The following is a 14,678-nucleotide window of genomic DNA, read 5'->3' as shown; positions in this document are numbered from 1 at the left end:
CTTTTTCTTGTAACACAGCAAAATTTAGAGAGAACTCATTCAAAGCACAGAATCATAGAATTGTCTAGGTTGGAAGGGACCTTTAAGATTATCTAGTCCAACTATCAACCTAACTCTGATAAAAAAAAAACAACAAAACAACCCCCCAAAAAAATCCAACAAAAAACCCCATCACTAAACCATGTCACTAAGCACTAAGGTCTTTTGAATACCTCCAGGGATGGTGCCTCAACCACTTCCCTGGGCAGGGAATACATTCCCATGTATAAGCAAATCTTTTTCTTCCACACACACAAGTGGATGGGTTTTTTTTATTACCTGTGAGGCATTTAAAAATACAGATTTTTCTACAGCAGACAACTTTCAAGCATTCTACAAGAACTTCACAATTCTAAATCAATTAGTTAAGAATAAGACTACAGCAAAGTTTTTAGACTGTAAACTGTCAAATAAAATGAGAGGCAGTCTTAGTTAACCTGCATTTAGAAAAAAAACCCCAAATCTGATTCCTCTTAGAATAATTTACAGTTATGGCAACATTCTACTGCTTTACTACCAACTGTTCTCAGTTGGAAAAAAAAAAAAAGAAGGCAGGAAGAAGCCTTAAAAGAAAGAAGACAGAAGTACTACCAGCTGAGTCCACCTAGAATAGACATCTTTGTACTGATTCCCCTGTTAAGTTCAATTTTGTATATACTATTAAATAAATAGTATATTGTAGTTCACTTGTAGTTCAGTGATGAACTGAACTGTCTCTTTCAAACAACATTTATTCACTCTGCAGTTCTGATTGTTTATGCTATACTCCTAGCGTAAGTCACAGCAGACTGTCTTGCAAAGCTACACACAGTATTTCAAGAATATCTTGGTGAATTTTTCACTAAAGATGACTCTTACAATTTATAAAATGTAGTTTTTATCATGGAGACCCCAAAGCCCCAACCAGCAGCTCAGGGTGGGGTCTCTCACACCTTCAGTGGGAGCCAAAATTCAGGCTACACTTACACATTTGCAAAAACGTCTGTATTTTTGGTGTGTTTCTGATGCCATTTTAGTAAAGACCTTATTTTTAACTTTCATTAAAATGTACCTATACTTACAAAATAAATCATAAGCATATGACTAAAATGAATTTTATAAAGTTACTGTTCTTCAGGAGTTTTGTTTGGAACAAGAAAATTAACAGCTCTGGCCTGCTTTATGCCCATTTGAAAACACTACAAAGCTTCCTTTAAAGCACCCATTAAGAAATTTTCCAAATTAGGCCCAGATAGACTTCCCAAATATCGGCACAACTTGTTTCACCATCTTCAGCCTTTTGAGGGCTGCCTTACCAGTTCCAGCTGCAGAAGACCCAAGGGAGCATGACATTCAGAGCCCAGCAGTGAGCTGAGACACTACTTACACATGAGCAGTGCAACTGCGGTTGTAAAGCAGGAACACCTTGGCCAATTCATACTCTAATCTTGATAGCAAATATCCTAAGGTCAGAGCTGTTGAGTTCAAATTTGGATGTATGGCAAAGTCTTAAGACCCAGTAGGTCTAGTAAAATTTCCTATGAGGAAGTCATAAGAAAGATTACCACTACAGTATATGAAATATCCATCGTGGATTCAGTTTTAACTGATTCAGTTTTAACAAGCAAAGAACAGGATTTTAGGTTTTTAAAAATTTCATTACCATGCATTCTGATGTTCTTTTCCTTTTACCTCCCAACTACCTATTAATTCCCTATTTAATAGTAGCTGTGGAACAACATTTAACCCATACAACCATTAAGGGTTAAAATTTAACAAACTATTTAGGCTTTTGTTTATTAAAAAAAAAGGAAAAAGTAGTGTTTTAAAGTTTAACTTGACAATACTGTCACACTAGTGCATAGTGTGCTACTAAGAACAATATCAAGAAATCCTGAGTTCATGTAAACCAATGCCTGCCTTCATTGTGATGCATGTTCTCTGTTCTCTACATCTCCTTTATAAAGAAAGTGATTTCTGTAACCGATCTTTGCCACACAGCAACAAGTGGTGTGAGACACAGGGGAGAAAAACTGAAGCAAATCCCCAAACAAGAAATGCAAATTTAGAGCAAAATCCCTGTTGGTGCACGCTTTTTAGAAGAAAAGTTGCATTTAAGAAATTAGAAGGAAGCCAGACCTGTTAAAAGCTGTCCCTTACCCTAATGCAAGATATAATGCTTCTATGTAATATGCATGGACTTTAAAAGTTGAAAGCAAGTGCTAAATAGTGTACATAATTTCCATACACAGCAGGTAGTGAAGCAAGAAAAGAACTGACACAGTTACCCTCGTTAAAGAGATGCACAATAGAGAACTGTTATGCAGCGTTAGCATACTGAAGGTCTATGCATCAGGGATGTTGTGGCTATTAACAGCTTAAATGTCCACTGTATTTTGTTAATTAGTGCATACAGCTTTTAAGCCTTAAATGTATTTTAGGCTCTTTTTCTAACAGTAACATGGTCATTATTCCCTGATGGGGATGGGAAGCGTTGATGGGGGTTCAACTGTTTCAACACCATCAATAAAATACACAGCTTACTACCACTTGCCAAAACGGGTTTCTTTAAATTTATCTATATAGTTAGTTAAAACGGAAGCTTTCTACAATCTCTCTCTCTAAAAAGCTGAATCATAACTAGAATGTTCATAAACTGTTTTTAGCTTGTTCTGTCTAGAAGTCTGTCCCTGTAATTTATGCTTTGCTCTTTATGTGTCTGGCCTTTAAGGTAATTTATAGGACAGAAATCATGGTCTTATACTTTCTCATACAATAAAGAGAAATCTGTCCCCAATTAAATACAGTAATTCAACTTGATACACTACATCTTTCCTTTCAGTTTTCTATTACTGTGGGGAAAAAAAAACAATCAGAGGATAGTAAAATGTACAATTGTGTTTACTAAACAGTGACACAAAAGTAAGAATTTGTATTGGAAACAGACACTACAGAAGAAGACATTCAACTTATGACTTATCAGAAAACCAGAATCAGTTGACCCAAGAATGTTTTCAAATGGAGCAGACATGGCAACAAAAAATGTGGTCCTAAGAAAAAATACAAAACAGAAAAATAAAATACAAAATACTAATGCAGACTACAATTTTAATTTTAAAAAAGCTTCTGTCTGGTTAACATGCAACTCAGTGAAAACTTTAAAATGTATGATTTATGATGATAATATTGGCCTATATAGAAAAATACCTTTTTTAAAATTATTTTTATACATGAATATATGTGCACACCTATATAATGAATCTGTAAGGAAAAACTCTCCACTTCTTTGGATCTTTGTAATCAGGATTATCCACCACAGTCTTAATTTTTTAAAAATATTTGCAACATAATTAGAACATCTTTAAAAAATACTGTATTTGGTATGTCTTATCAACATTTTGTAGAAATTCCTTACAGCTCAGCTTCTTCTCACTTGTTAATCCAGTTTTCAAGCTAACAGGTAATAGCATAAAAGTTATTTCCCTGTCAAGCAAAGATTTTCTTTCGCACTAAACATAAGCCAATGGGCTTCATGGAGTGAATAGAACTGGCTATGCCAAAAGATACATAAGAGATTGAGCAGTTTCCCTAATGCGCATGCTTTACAACACAAGAACTACATTGCATATAAAAACTCAGGATCTGAACATCAGATGCTCTCTCCGTGGCCTGTATCCCACTTAACACAGGTTAGTGTTCCTAATTTGAGAAAGCAGCCACAAAAGTAGTTCCAAGATACCTCACAAACAAGCTATCAAGAACTTGAAGAGCCTCTGATTCCATTTCATCATTGATATTCTGAGTAGAAAGAGGTAGTACTGAAGAAGCACCAAGCTCTCTTGCAGCATGACCAAGACATTCAAGGATTCTCATAGGATTACTAGGCTTTCCAGACAAGGACAGCTTTTCCTTTCTGACTTGATAAAACTATTCAGCTAGAACTTCATGACTAGAAATCCTTTCAAGTCTGTATACAGAACTTTGTTAGTTATACTAGGATTTGTGTCTTAAGTCTACAACTTATATACTACAAAAATGCAGAAAGGTTTGCATTTGATCGAACAGAAAAGGAAGCACTCTACAAAGTATTGTTTATTCATTGCTTCTGACAGGACAAGAAGAATTCATGTGATCTACACAAATATTTCATAACAGTGGATATGAACTTAGGTGTTCTAGAAAAGGTTCAGATAATGGTATTGTTTTATGAGAACATGAAAAACTATCTAGTCTTTATAAAGCAAAATACTAAACAAAACAGCTCCAAAAATGAAGTTATCTCTTACTTCCGTTGATTACTAGACTGTTGATGGCTTACTTTCATTCTTTCTAGCAGATTAGAAACACTGCTTGCACATTTAGACTTACAAAAGCAAACACGTATTTGCACGTTGAATAACCCTTTGGAAGCCAGACAAACTAAACATGGCACAATGATACTCCTTTAATTTGTTCTAAGCAGCCACCACAGCAAGCTCTTCAAAACCAGTATTCTTCGATAAAAAATGAAATACTATATAATGAAACAAAAAAAATTGCCTGCACACCCTTCAAAGAGGCATATTCTTTGACCCAGTGCTCCAGACTAAAGCCTTGAAATTTTTGCCCAAGAATGCTGCACGAAGGAAGCCCAGACAAAACAGACACTCGAGATGTTAGAAGGTTGTGTAATCTCAATCTCAGACACTCCTCCTTACAATACCCAGCAGAGATAGCACTACCATGCACCAAAAAAAAAAACGCTCCCAGACAAAGAAATCCAAATCCTTTACCCCAAAAATAAACCTAAGTATGGGATGAGAATGCAATTGCTCTCATTGATACAACTATATATTCCTTTATAGAGAGTTCTGGCCTACCCACAAGAATGTGTAGTTTTCTAAACTGAAAAGCAAAATTATCTCAACTTGAAATTTAGTAATACAGCAATATTTATTGCTCTTAAAAGACTACTAAGGTGATGGCAATTTCTTTACTTGTCAGAGTTACAGAAAGCTTCTTTATCATGAGTAGTAACTTGCTGCCTGCAGACATTCTTGCAGAAAGCTCTTTATCAGTATCCAGCCAACCAGGTTTTCTAAACCTCCGCAAGCTTCATCAAACTACAACTGCTTACAAAAACAAGTTGTAGCAAGCAGTATAGGGTGAACTGAGCTAGGATATTCCAACTGAAGGGGGACTTTACTGCCAAACAGCAAAATATAGTGAATTTGCAGTACTGAAAATGTGCACATAGCTAGACAATCAGGTAACTACACACACACTTACACCTGAGCTTGTACTGTATTTAAGACCAAATGCAACTACCAGCCAAAACTATAAAGAAGAAATTACCAAATTATTTAAATTAAAAACAAAAAAATCACTGTTTAGAAATAAATATGTGCTCTGGCAGAACAGCGTAGTGTAGATGAAACAAAAAGGATTATCACCCTCCCCAAAATCATTAAAACCTTAAAATATTAAATTTCACATTAGCTGCTTGACAAAGTTAGCCAAGACAGTTTTCTCCTCCTCAGAGCAGTATTTCTGAACCTTCACTGGGAAAAAAGAAATAAGAAAAAAAGAAATAGAAAAATAACTTTTTAATACGTTATATTTTTCAGCAAAAATATAGATTCACAAATAAACTATCGGTAACCACAAAAAGTAAAGACTTTTAAGTATTTAACTCTATGTAGGTCCACTCTTAAATTAGACTTTTTATTAAAGTAGATGCAAACATATTTTTACTGCAAGCAGTCTTCTCATTTGAATATTTCACTTTTAGTGAAAAAATGCATTTAATTTTGAAATAATTCTAAAATGTGGTTTTATACCTTAAGCACCTTTTGCACTGGAAACTAGTATCACTCAAGTGTCAAACATCACAACTGCGGATGACCAAATGCAAACCAAATACTAAGTATTGCCTACGAAGTAAAACAAGAGGACAAGACACAATGTATTAAATCTTTTATAAACCCTCAGCAAATAACTTTTATCTTGAATCCCAAGTACAACACAGTTCAAATAAGCTGGTTGTCTCCTTACTTGACACAACTGTGATGGAAGAAAGCACTTCCCTGAACCACAGGCCATTTATATGAAAAAAGGCCATTTTGGCCACAGCTAGAAACTGTTTCTCAAAACAGAACTGCAAAGCAAAGAGCTCTATTTTACAAAATAGGTTTGGGTTTTTTTTTTTTTTTTCATTATTCTTAAGCAAAATGCAAGCTGCTGATTTCATTGAGAGAAAAAAGTAAACAGAAGGAACACAACCTACAAGAGAGAAATTTGGAGCTAGGTGAAAGGAATGGGTAACTTTGAACCACCCCCAGATTTCCATCCTGGTACCATGTACCCTTTGAATATGACAACTGCCTCTCACAGAGCCATACATATAAGGCACACAAAAATTTCTAAGTTACATTCTTCATCTAAAGAGAAATGCTGTCCTGAACTGAATCCTTTATGGTAACCAGTTGAATAAATACTGCAGCTCGACTGGATGAAATGAAGAAAAGATTATTCTAAATTCTTTTATCCCATTAAGTTACTTTAGGAACAGCTTGAAGTCACCCTCAAGGAATAACTCACAAGGGGTTAACAGCATTTTGAAAAACCAAAACACAGAGCATGCACTATATCCTTATTATCTAACACAGTGGTAATGCTTGGAGAATTCTTGGCTGAATAGTAGTTTCAAGAAAAGGAAATCTAGTAAGCCTGTCTTTAATAAATGCATACTTTGCCAAGTGTTTCTCTTCACCAAAGCTGCAAAAACAGCTCCTATACACAGTCTTCAAATGTAATGTCACACTGTCTCGCACGTAATTTCATGACACATTACTGCTTTGGTTTTCAGAGTAAAGTAGATTATATACTCTCAGTTCTTGGGAAAGGCTGCTAGCAATGATCACACTTTAAGAAGCATGTTAAAGCTTGATCTGTTCTGTCCTTTGTTTCACAGCACTGTAGACTAGCAGATTGAGATTTGAAGAAGTTTCATTATTCCAGGCTATTTTTCACTTGTTTGTGTATTTTACTTTGAGCTGCAGTATTACCAGTGTTTATTATAGTAAAGTCTATGCTTCTCTAATCAAACACAGATTATACAATTTCACTAATTTCTAAACCTAGCCAAAGTTGGGATTTGGATGAAGGTGAACAAACCATGACTCAATCCTGCAAACACCGTGTGATGTTTGCTAATAATGCAGTCTTCTAGAAATAATGGACTGCAGTGTTTCTGCAAACTTTTTTGCTGAAGAGGTTCATATTCTGAGAATCCTATTAATACACTGCTACTCCGGGAATATCCAGTAGTTAACACTTAAACCAGACACTTAACTGCTACCTCTGGACAGCCAAGCTCCTAAGATTCTTGATACAGATTTCAGAATAGTTATTAGAATCACATCATTTGATTTGGAAAAGACCATCAGGATCATCCAGTCCAATCATAACCCTAATACTGCCAAGTCTACCACTAAACCATGACACTAAATGCCTATAAGTATCTCAAGGGTGGGTTGAAGGAGGAGGGAGCCAGACTCTGTTCAGTGGTTCCCAGTGACAGGACAAGGGGCAACGGGCACAAGTTGGAACATAGGAGGTTCCACTCGAATATGAGAAAGAATTTCTTCACGGTGAGGGTGACAGAGCCCTGGAACAGGCTGCCCAGGGAGGTTGTGGAGTCCCCTTCTTTGGAGATTTTCAAGACCCGCCTGGATGCAGTCCTGAGTAGCATTCTCTAAGCAATCCTGCTTCAGCAGGGGAGTTGGACTAGATGATCTATATGGTCCCTTCCAACTCTAAAAAAAAAAAAATTCAGTGAAATTCAGTGAAATTCAGTAAATCCCATGTCTTTTAAATACCTCCAGGAATGGAGACTCAGCCACCCTGGGCAGCCTGGTCCAATGCCTGATAACTCTTTCGGTGAAGGCAGCTTTCCTAATATCCAACCTACTTCCTCTTGTCCTGTTCACTTGTTACCCGGGAGAAAAGAACAACCCCTACCTCGCTACAACCTCCTTTCAGGTGGTTGTAGGGAGCAATAAGGTCTCCCCTCCACCTCCTTCTCTCCAAGCTAAACAGCCCCAGTTCGCTCAGCTGCTCCTCATAAGACTTGTGCTCTGGACTCTTCACCAGCTTTGTTGCCCTTCTCTGGACTCGCTCCAGCACCTCAATGTCTTTCTTGTAGTGACGGGCCCAAAACTGAACACAGTACTCGAGACGCAGCCTCACCAGTGCCAAGTACGGGGGATGATCACTTCCCTAGTCCTGCTGGCCACTATCTCTGATATAAGCCAGGATGCTCCTGGGCTTCTTGGCCACCTGGACACATTGCTGGCTCATGTTCAGCCGGCTGTCAACCAGCACCCCCAGGTGCTTTTCCACCGGGCAGCTCTCCAGCCACTCTTCCCCAAGCCTGTAGCGCTGCATTCAGTTGTTGTGACCCAAGTGCAGGACCCTGGAAACCTTCAGGAATTAAAGAGAACTGGCCCCAATACTGAGCCCTGGGGAACACCACTTGTGACCAGTCACCAACTGGATTTAACTCTATTCACCACAACTCTTCGGGCTTGGCACTCCAGACAGCTTTTTACCCAGCAAAGAGTACACCGATCCAAGCTGCCAAAGGCTTTACTAAAGTCCAGGTAGACAACATTCACAGCCTTTCCATCATCCAGTAAGTCCATTTATTAATCCGCTTGGCCTAGGCTGCTCCTCTTGAACACCATCTGAAAAGTATGAACTGCTCATCCTCAAAAAGCAGTTCAGATTTTCTGTGCCCAACTTGGTATCTGCAAGTTATCTTTACTGAGTCATGCAGAGTTTGTCTACAACCAGTTGGAAGCTGGCCTTTTGCTGTGGTTCAGTACTGAGACTTCTGAACCATTACTGAAAAAAAGGTTAATTAACAGTATAGACAAAACAAAACAATTCCAGGACAGGAGCTGAAATGTCAATGGCATCATTGTAGTTAGCCTGTCATGCTTGTAATAGAGTCTGCCCCTACACATTCTCAAAATGTTGCAAAAACTACTTTAGTACCCTTTCAATTGCACTTGATAGCACTGCTCTTGAATGCTTAACTGTGTAGCAACTCACCCTGTCTTATCTTTGTCTGACATAGAATAAAAACATCTGTGAGATGGCTGCAACTAATAGCTGATCCTTACCCACAGTTCCACAATGTTTCTAGTGTCTCCCCAGAGACCAAACCCTACAACTGCTCTTGGGACAATTTTTGCTTTGAGCTACAGCATATACAGTGTCAGTGGAATATTCTGCTTTAGAGATGCAAAGGACATTTTCCAGCAGTTGTTCTAATTTTGAAACTTTCTTTCAGTATCAGTATAATTGAACCACTAAAAAAGTCCTTTTATTGTCAAATATTTGGGGGTACCTTCCAACTGCAGACAGTAACTTTCACAAAAGTGCTTCACCTGTAGAAAGTCCAGGCTAGACATCCACAATGCAGCGTTACCAGCATTGACTGCTTAAAGCGCACATGGTGAACAGGACAACTTTTAGATACAACAAACAGTATTGATGCACCCTACTTAGAATGCCTGAAACAAATCGCAGTAATTTAAAACAGTTCAAACCCCCATTTTAGGCAAGACCACTGAAGCTTTTTATAATGGTGATGGAAGCTATGTTATTCTACACGCACAAACAGTTAAATCATTTGGAACATTACCTGAGGGAGATTTGCTGCGGACAGCCTTTGTCCTCTATAGCCCAAATTTCCTAATGCAAGCAAGGTCTTGAGAGACCTCTTTTCACACAGCTATTTGTCCAGACTCTTGGAATATGACCTAATTGGTGGCCAGAGATTCAAAATGTGATGCAAGAAGTATATTTCTGTTTAGCTTTGTTCATTTTGTATGTTATTTTGTTCAGATTTAACTGTTCATTAGAAGTTATTTTATTCAATATTCACTGAAAACAGCTAGTAACTGAGACAAAGGTATCGTTTCTTGGATGTGTTCTGTATAAGCTGAGCATTTAACTCCTTTTATGTTTAAGAGTCCCACTTTTTTCTAATATGAAAAATGAATGTGGTCTAAACTACTGTATTTTCTACTATGTCATTAGAACTCATTTTTCTGTTGTATTCAACACATGCTGGGCTGCAGTAAGAAGGTAACCAACTACTGTTTAATAATTCAATGTCAGGATGCTCTTCCCCCTTCTATTTCATTTGTATTTCCCAAGACAAGGAACATTTTAGTACTTACAGAACCAAATGGGACTCTAGACAATTCAAAGGAACCCCTGTTGATCAACTTCTAGCATATACACATAGGAATTCTAGGTCTACAAAAGCACTGGAAATAGATTAATTCAACTACAAGATGCAGTTAAAAGTTTTTGATAACCACAGTGTTACTCTACTAGCCTTGTAAACATAAACTCACAGAAGAGGTCAGTTTCAAACTAAATTACAACAGGAGTAAGGCAAACAAGGATAACCATATCCCATTTTCTGCCTGTTTTTGCTGCTTCTTTCTGATATCCACATAAAAACCACCCATAAGGTGATGCTTGGCTTAAAAAAAAGGAAAAAAAGTACGACAAAGCCAATAAATCCATCAATATATGATTTAATGACTTCTAACAATAAGATGCATATATCTGTCAGTAACACAAGAGGAGGGATCTTTTGCAGTTAAAAGTAACAACTTCTAAAATACAGTTTAATTACAACTTGCATGGAAATAATGTTTTTACTATGCTTAGCAACATTATTTAAAAACCAGAAAATTAATGTAATGTGTTAAATTAGTTTTAATGGATTGTAATTAATCCTACTTAAAGTTGGGAAATATACTCCAGCAACTTAAAATAAGTTAATACAGTGCTCTACTTTTCCATAAGGTTTAACTGCTGTCTAGAGAACTACTTCTTATCCTGAAAGAGTTGAAAACCACATCAAACCTCTTTGTGAAGATTTTCCTTCCTAATGGGATATAAATGTTTGCCCATTAATAGAACATCAATTATTGGATATTTTATGGCATTTTGGAAACTTTCCAAAAACTTAACTAAATCCACAAGTGAAAATTTTAAAATAATATTCTAATTTTCTATCTTTTTTTTTCAGGGCCTACAATAATCTGGGAAAAAAAAAGATTCGTGCACCTAAAATATGCACCTACATGTGCAATATTGTAGGAAAATACTCTTCAGTCTGACGTTTAACCTAATACTTGAAATAACTGAGGATAAAATAATAATTTAGATACATTATGTGTATCATAATTAAATTATTCAATGGCTGTTACTGTAAGATCTCAAAAAAAACCCCCAGCAACTATGATATGAGTGTCTTCAACTTGCTGAGGACAGAAAATGACATTAGATATAACCACTTCACGTACAATTCATTTACACTAAGAGAACAGAATAGTTGTATTTCAAATTAGTATCACTTTAACTCAACTGGAAGTATAAACTCTAATAGCTAGACAGGGTAATGTACAACTTTAGCTTAGGAGAATGTACATTTAAATACAAAATGGAAGACAGAAGAGTATGTATTTTGTGGGTTTGTCTTCACACTGTAGTTTCTTTCAGATGTATCCATCACTCGAGGTCACAATAGGGAAATGTGATACCACAAATTCAGACATCATAAAAACTGTATTTAGATTAAAAAAATATATATTAAAGAACAGTGCTAGAATAATCAGACACAATTCATAATTCGTTTAGGGAAATGTAGGTGTATTAACTTGGTAAATCTTATTTACATAGTGACTCATAAACTCTTGTGCATTAAATGAAATTTCCTGAATCCCAAGCTATGCAACTAGATTAGCAAGATAATCATGTTTGCTAAAACACAGTATTCACGTTTCCCCTGATTTTTAAACCTAAAATTACATTACTTTTTAAAAATTCAGAAAAACGTTTAAAAAAGAATTGTTTTTTTTAATCTGTAAGTAATTATTATTGCTGCATCTATATTACAAAGCAAGAGAAAAAAAAGCCCTGGAGTTGTTAAAGTAAATGTGTTTTTTACAATAGCCTGTTCAACTTCTGCTGTCTCAACTTGCAGTTATCATTACAAATGTTCAATTTATAAATACAAATTCCAAATATTTCTTAAGTAGTTAATATAGCTTCAGGGATACAAGAAAGTACATGCAATATGAACTATCTAGTATGTATGATGGGATTTTTTTTCCATGAAGATTCAAAAGCGATACGAAAACCAATGAAAAGCATGCTTCTTCTGTGACGCATTTACCCCCAGAAGTCTTACAAAAATTATACTATTGAATAATGTAAACATAAGTGTCAGGTTGCATCTAGAGTAACAGACCACACATTATGGAAGAACTTTCAAGAAAAGATTGCCAAATTTCTGATCTGCTACTGATTAGCAGAAGAATGTTATGCATTTGTTCCCAGTTGTAATCTAACCTTCATGCATATTCAAAAGCTAGACTATATGTGCATAGTAACAATAATTTTGCATGATGCTTCTTTACACAGTTTCTTTAGTAATATGGGTCCCTATGAAGATAATTTCAGGAAGCTGGTAAATTCTGTATAGTTTCACTACACAAAGACATATCCAGATTTCAAAAAGAACAAACTTGTTATAAATTACAGCTGATACTAATCCTTGGCCATAATACAATAATAATAAACAAGGTACTCATCATTTTATATTGCTTAACGCTTTGAATGCCATATTTCCTTCACATTTTTATGTTTTACCAATGTTCCCCTTCTAAAAATGTGTGAAGTACTGTTCCTTTGTAGTTCACATTTATACAGCTTTCCTAGAAGAACGCAGAATACCATACTGAATGCCTATTGTGCAGAAATAACCCTGAAGGCTGTATCATAGCAGTATGCAGTAGAAAACCCTTACCAATTTTTCATCAACTGTGATGAGTTGCGTGTCTCGAATTTGGTCCTGTGCCAGCCGCCATGTGGAAGTGCTCAGTGACCTGCGGTGCAAGACTTGAAGTTAAAAAATGATTCATGCAATGAGAAAATAGAGGCAGACAAATCTTACATAAACAAGTTACTTTAACAATATCCGTCTTGTAAAAAAAATTGAAGAGGGAGAGATGAGGGCACAAAAATCCTTTTTCTCCCCAATTAGTTCTGTCTGCTGAGTTTTTGGCAGACTCCCACTTAGCAGTTCACAACAGGCTGCACTTTATGTCAGCCTACAGGCTCTCTGTCACAGAGACTGCCAGTGGCAAGGACTGTACTGCTCTATATGAATGTACAGTAGCTGTTTTGTCACGAACAGAGAGAAAAATATAAGGCTGCTGCAAGCATTCTGGAACTCTGATCCTGAAAATGATGGCACCAGAGGAAAAAAAAATTAAATCTATTTGTAATGGTAGAGCTCCAGCTCTACACTTTAACAACAGAATATTAACAGACTTAAAACAAACAAACAAACAAACAAAACAAGAACAGAAGCAAAACCAAAAAAACCCCCTCAAAAACCAAGAAAACAAACCCATATCTGATAATTCAAACAAAATTTTCTGATTTCGACTGGACAAAGCTCAAAACTATTTTGCTTCATTTCTAAATCAGTACAGGTCAGCTTATGCATTTCCAAGAAACAGGATTAATCTTCTTGAGTAGTTACTAAACTTGTAAGGTACAGATTTCCAATGCCACATCACTGAGTTAAGAAGAAAATTTTTCCCTTAATTTGCATTATGTCATTAATGTCAGGATTGGGCCCTTTGAGTACAAATCACCTTTTTGGCAAAATAATACAACAGCAAGTGAAACAAGCCAAAAAGCCCAATTCTCTGAGCTAATAGTGTTCTTCACATTTAATTAAGGTCATTTTAAACAAATGAGGCACAAAAATGCAAGAATATAGAGAACTGAACAGTAAGAGGGACTAAGCCACTTTCGTTTCAACTGTGATTCAGAAGATTACCTAATTTGGGAAGCCAGACATGCTTGCAGATGCAAATGAACTTTGAGATTTTGCCTATGGGATACTTACAACCATACTTCTAGTAATTTAATGCTACTGGTAGTATTTACTTAATTTTGGGGGAAACCATCCATAAATGCCTTTAAAAACATGACAGCTTTTAAAGCCAAATTCCAGGACTTTCAGAAAATCTGACATACTATCCAAACTAAACCTTCCCCACATAAACTACAACTATTAAATAGTCAATAACATGAAAGGTGTCTCCAGACCAGATAACTCACACACAATCATTCAAAACCTGTACAATTAAAACAGCACATCTTCCACCACACTCTCTCTACTAAGCCATGGAAACACTGAAGACCTAACTGGGAGAACAGTCTCCTAAACCCATGCATCTGCCATTTCTTCAAATCTTAAATCCGTCCCTAATTTTGTCAATTCTGGTGAGAATGCATTTGAAGATATGAACTTGATAATTTAATAAATCTAGCTGCACTGGATTTAACACATTAACTAAGCAAGCGTTCAATTCTCAGACAGTATTAGAATGGTAAAGTTTTTAGGAGGTAAACCCTACACTAGGAAGGAATTTGAAATTAGTGACTATAAAGAAAGCCACAAGAATCTTATAAAACTAAGCAACTGGAACAAAGTTCAGTTCAGTAGTATTTCAAATGCAGATTCCCACAAATATATACTCCTAACACAAATTACGTTCTATGAAATTACC

The 14,678-nt window shown here is 36.2% G+C and overlaps 1 protein-coding gene across 1 annotated transcript in view; it reads right to left on the bottom strand.

Moving 5' to 3' along the window:
- NDUFS4 (NADH:ubiquinone oxidoreductase subunit S4) overlaps positions 1-14,678 on the bottom strand; it is a 51,200-nt gene that overhangs the window by 17,554 nt on the left and 18,968 nt on the right. Inside the window, exon 2 of the mRNA XM_074166483.1 lies at positions 12,899-12,977. Within this exon, the coding sequence (XP_074022584.1) occupies positions 12,899-12,977 (79 nt within the window). The remainder of the gene's footprint in view (positions 1-12,898; positions 12,978-14,678) is intronic.

This window comes from Numenius arquata, chromosome Z, assembly GCF_964106895.1.
Source record: "Numenius arquata chromosome Z, bNumArq3.hap1.1, whole genome shotgun sequence".
NCBI classification, from domain to species: Eukaryota; Metazoa; Chordata; class Aves; order Charadriiformes; family Scolopacidae; genus Numenius; species Numenius arquata.
Note: the sequence above shows the minus strand (reverse complement) of the source record. Positions and strands in the feature narration are given on the sequence as shown.